At 51.9% G+C, this 2,584-nt stretch overlaps 1 protein-coding gene across 1 annotated transcript in view; it reads right to left on the bottom strand.

The window, feature by feature from the left end:
• The window catches only part of LOC143504597 (transcription factor SOX-6-like), a 72,873-nt gene extending 70,948 nt beyond the window's left edge, over positions 1 to 1,925 (bottom strand). Inside the window, exon 1 of the mRNA XM_076995977.1 lies at positions 1,751 to 1,925. Within this exon, the coding sequence (XP_076852092.1) occupies positions 1,751 to 1,925 (175 nt within the window). The remainder of the gene's footprint in view (positions 1 to 1,750) is intronic.
• Positions 1,926 to 2,584: the final 659 nt, after the last annotated feature.

The following is a 2,584-nucleotide window of genomic DNA, read 5'->3' as shown; positions in this document are numbered from 1 at the left end:
TGCCTACAGTCTACGGTCTCCGGGCCGGACCACGTGAGGTGATTAGTGCCTACAGTCTACGGTCTCTGGCCCGGACCACGTGAGGTCATCAGTGCCTACAGTCTACGGTTTCTGGGCCAGACCACGTGAGGTCATCAGTGCCTACAGTCTACAGTCTCCGGGCCGGACCACGTGAGGTCATCAGTGCCTACAGTCTACGGTCTCTGGGCCGGACCACGTGAGGTCATCAGTGCCTACAGTCTACAGTCTCCGGGCCGGACCACGTGAGGTCATCAGTGCCTACAGTCTACGGTCTCTGGGCCGGACCACGTGAGGTCATCAGCTGCAGACGGTGCCCTTAAAGAAAGAAAAAAAAATTGGGCGTCCATGGTACTGGGGTGAGTGGCACTTGGACACCTGGCACACGCTTTCTCTGACCACCCAGGTCCTCATAATTCCTCATAATTCCATTCTCTTCCCATAATTCCTTTTTATTCCAAAAATAGAAGGCCTTCTTCTCTGTGTCAGCCGAATTGGAAAATTTTCAGCATCTAATGCAAAGAGAAGCAGTTTGTGTCCTTCCATTCCCGTCTCATAAATGGGATTTCTGTGGGGGTCGGAAAACTGAGGAAATTATCTTCAACATGGCTTAGCTCTCCCATTTCGGGGAGCTTTGTGATGGACACCAGTTCATTAAGTGTCCAGCAGCTCAGTCCTTCAGTCTGTCTGCTTCTCCCCCTCTCACACTTGTTCTGGTTTTGCCGTCTCTGCTATTCTTTTCCCCCACACGCCTGCCGAGCGTGTCTCCTCGGGGAGACTGGGTCCACCCTTAAAGGACAATTGAATAATTGTAGTCCAGTGAGGACTTTCTATGACTTAATGTACAGCAGAAGTGCCGGAGGGCGGAGGGGAGGATGGGGGGGGGGGGCATGCCAATGTGAGAGTGTGAACCACATTTCATGTGACACGTCAATCGGAAAATCAAAACAGGGGAGTCCATTTGCTCCACCCAGATGAGGCCATGTTAAGGAGGCTGATGAATCGCAGGGTCAGTGAAGCTAGGCAGCGGCGATTTATGATTAAACCTTATTATTTTGGTGGAAACTGACACTGATTGCTGACTTAAAGCGCTGGGGCAGATTCAGCAGCCCCTACTAAACAGAGAGCAGGGCAGCAGAGTGTGGCAGACTGACAGGTCAGACAGGAAGACTGAATAAAAACCAGCCGGCCAAATGAACGTGCTTTGGCCTGTTTGGGGTGGTAAAAAGTTAGCCACCTGATTGACAGCCAATACAAAAAAATAAAGAAAAAAGGCGGGAAGATGGTGAGGCGCGTGCAGGACGTCTCGCGCTGGTCGGGGAGCCGCACTAATCTGAGGAATCGCTCTAAAGTCTCCACAGACAGGCGCTGCGTTTAGCAATGCTAAGATGGTGCCGCAAAGCACCGTCCAGAAAAGCAGTAAAAAGTGAAATGTGAAACACGGTGAAACATCGCTCTAATAAACGCAGGAGCTGACAGACACGGCTGAGCAGGAGAACGAAAAACAAAAACCTGCTCCTGATGAACGGGCTGACTGATACTGAAAACCTCTCCTCGACCACGGCTAGCCTAACACCGCTGGCTTTCTTAGCCCCTTCTAACTCTCGTTCTCCGCAGTGAGATTCAGAGGCACAGTAGCTTCTTAGAAAGCTTCAAAACAAACTGTGGAATAGCCTCTCTGTGCCTGCCGGAGAACAAATATACGCTTAGAGTGACTTCCTCAGCACCATGCCAACGAAGGAGCTCCAAACGGCCTCCGGAACCCCCGGCAGCTCCGACCACACCGTGGGCACGGGCGGCTGGGCGTGGGTCGTGGGGCGGCTGGGCGTGGGGGAGTGGCCATGTTGAGTACCACGTAACTCGTCTTTTCTTTCTTCCCTACCTCCCTCCCCCCCTTCCTGCCGCATGCAGACGCATGTGTCATGGCGAGCTATCAGAATGAAATCATTAACTAAATTGCCTTCTTTTAAAAAACCACGAGTGTGTGACACGGCAGTGTGTGTGTGTGTGTGTGTGTGTGTGTGTGTGTGTGTGTGTGTGTGTCTGGCGCCCTGCCACCGCGCTGAGCCGGCCGTCTGCAGCCTGTGTTGTGGTTCTCCACACCGCAGTCATCCTGCACTGGGAGGCTGCCACTCCGTTTGGGGGGCTCGTCCGGGACCAGTGCGAAATGATCGGGTAATCTCAAGCCCACACCACACACTTCCCTCACCCTGCCTTGAGCACAAAGAAGCTCTTTGTTAGTGTGTGTGTGTGTGTGTGTGTGTGTATGTCTGTACTCTTCAATGACTGCGTAGATCACCATCGCCGAATCAATCAAAAACATATTAAACAAACACATTTGGGGTTGGGAACTGGAACCTTTCAGAAGATGACTTACGGGACAAGGGCGGCTGCACACATTAACACCACTTCTGTTTGTCCGCTAAGAGTACGGGGCACTGGTTCTGCCCGTTTACAGCTGCATCGACTCCACAATGAACACCACCCACATTAGTAAGACTGTCCACTTTACATGCTTACAAGACAGCCGAAGAAGAAATAAATCTCACGCAACAAACTTCCTCTA

This window comes from Brachyhypopomus gauderio, unplaced genomic scaffold (genome assembly GCF_052324685.1).
Source record: "Brachyhypopomus gauderio isolate BG-103 unplaced genomic scaffold, BGAUD_0.2 sc308, whole genome shotgun sequence".
NCBI classification, from domain to species: Eukaryota; Metazoa; Chordata; class Actinopteri; order Gymnotiformes; family Hypopomidae; genus Brachyhypopomus; species Brachyhypopomus gauderio.
The sequence above is the reverse complement of the archived record's forward strand: the minus strand, read 5'-3'. Positions and strand labels throughout refer to the sequence as shown.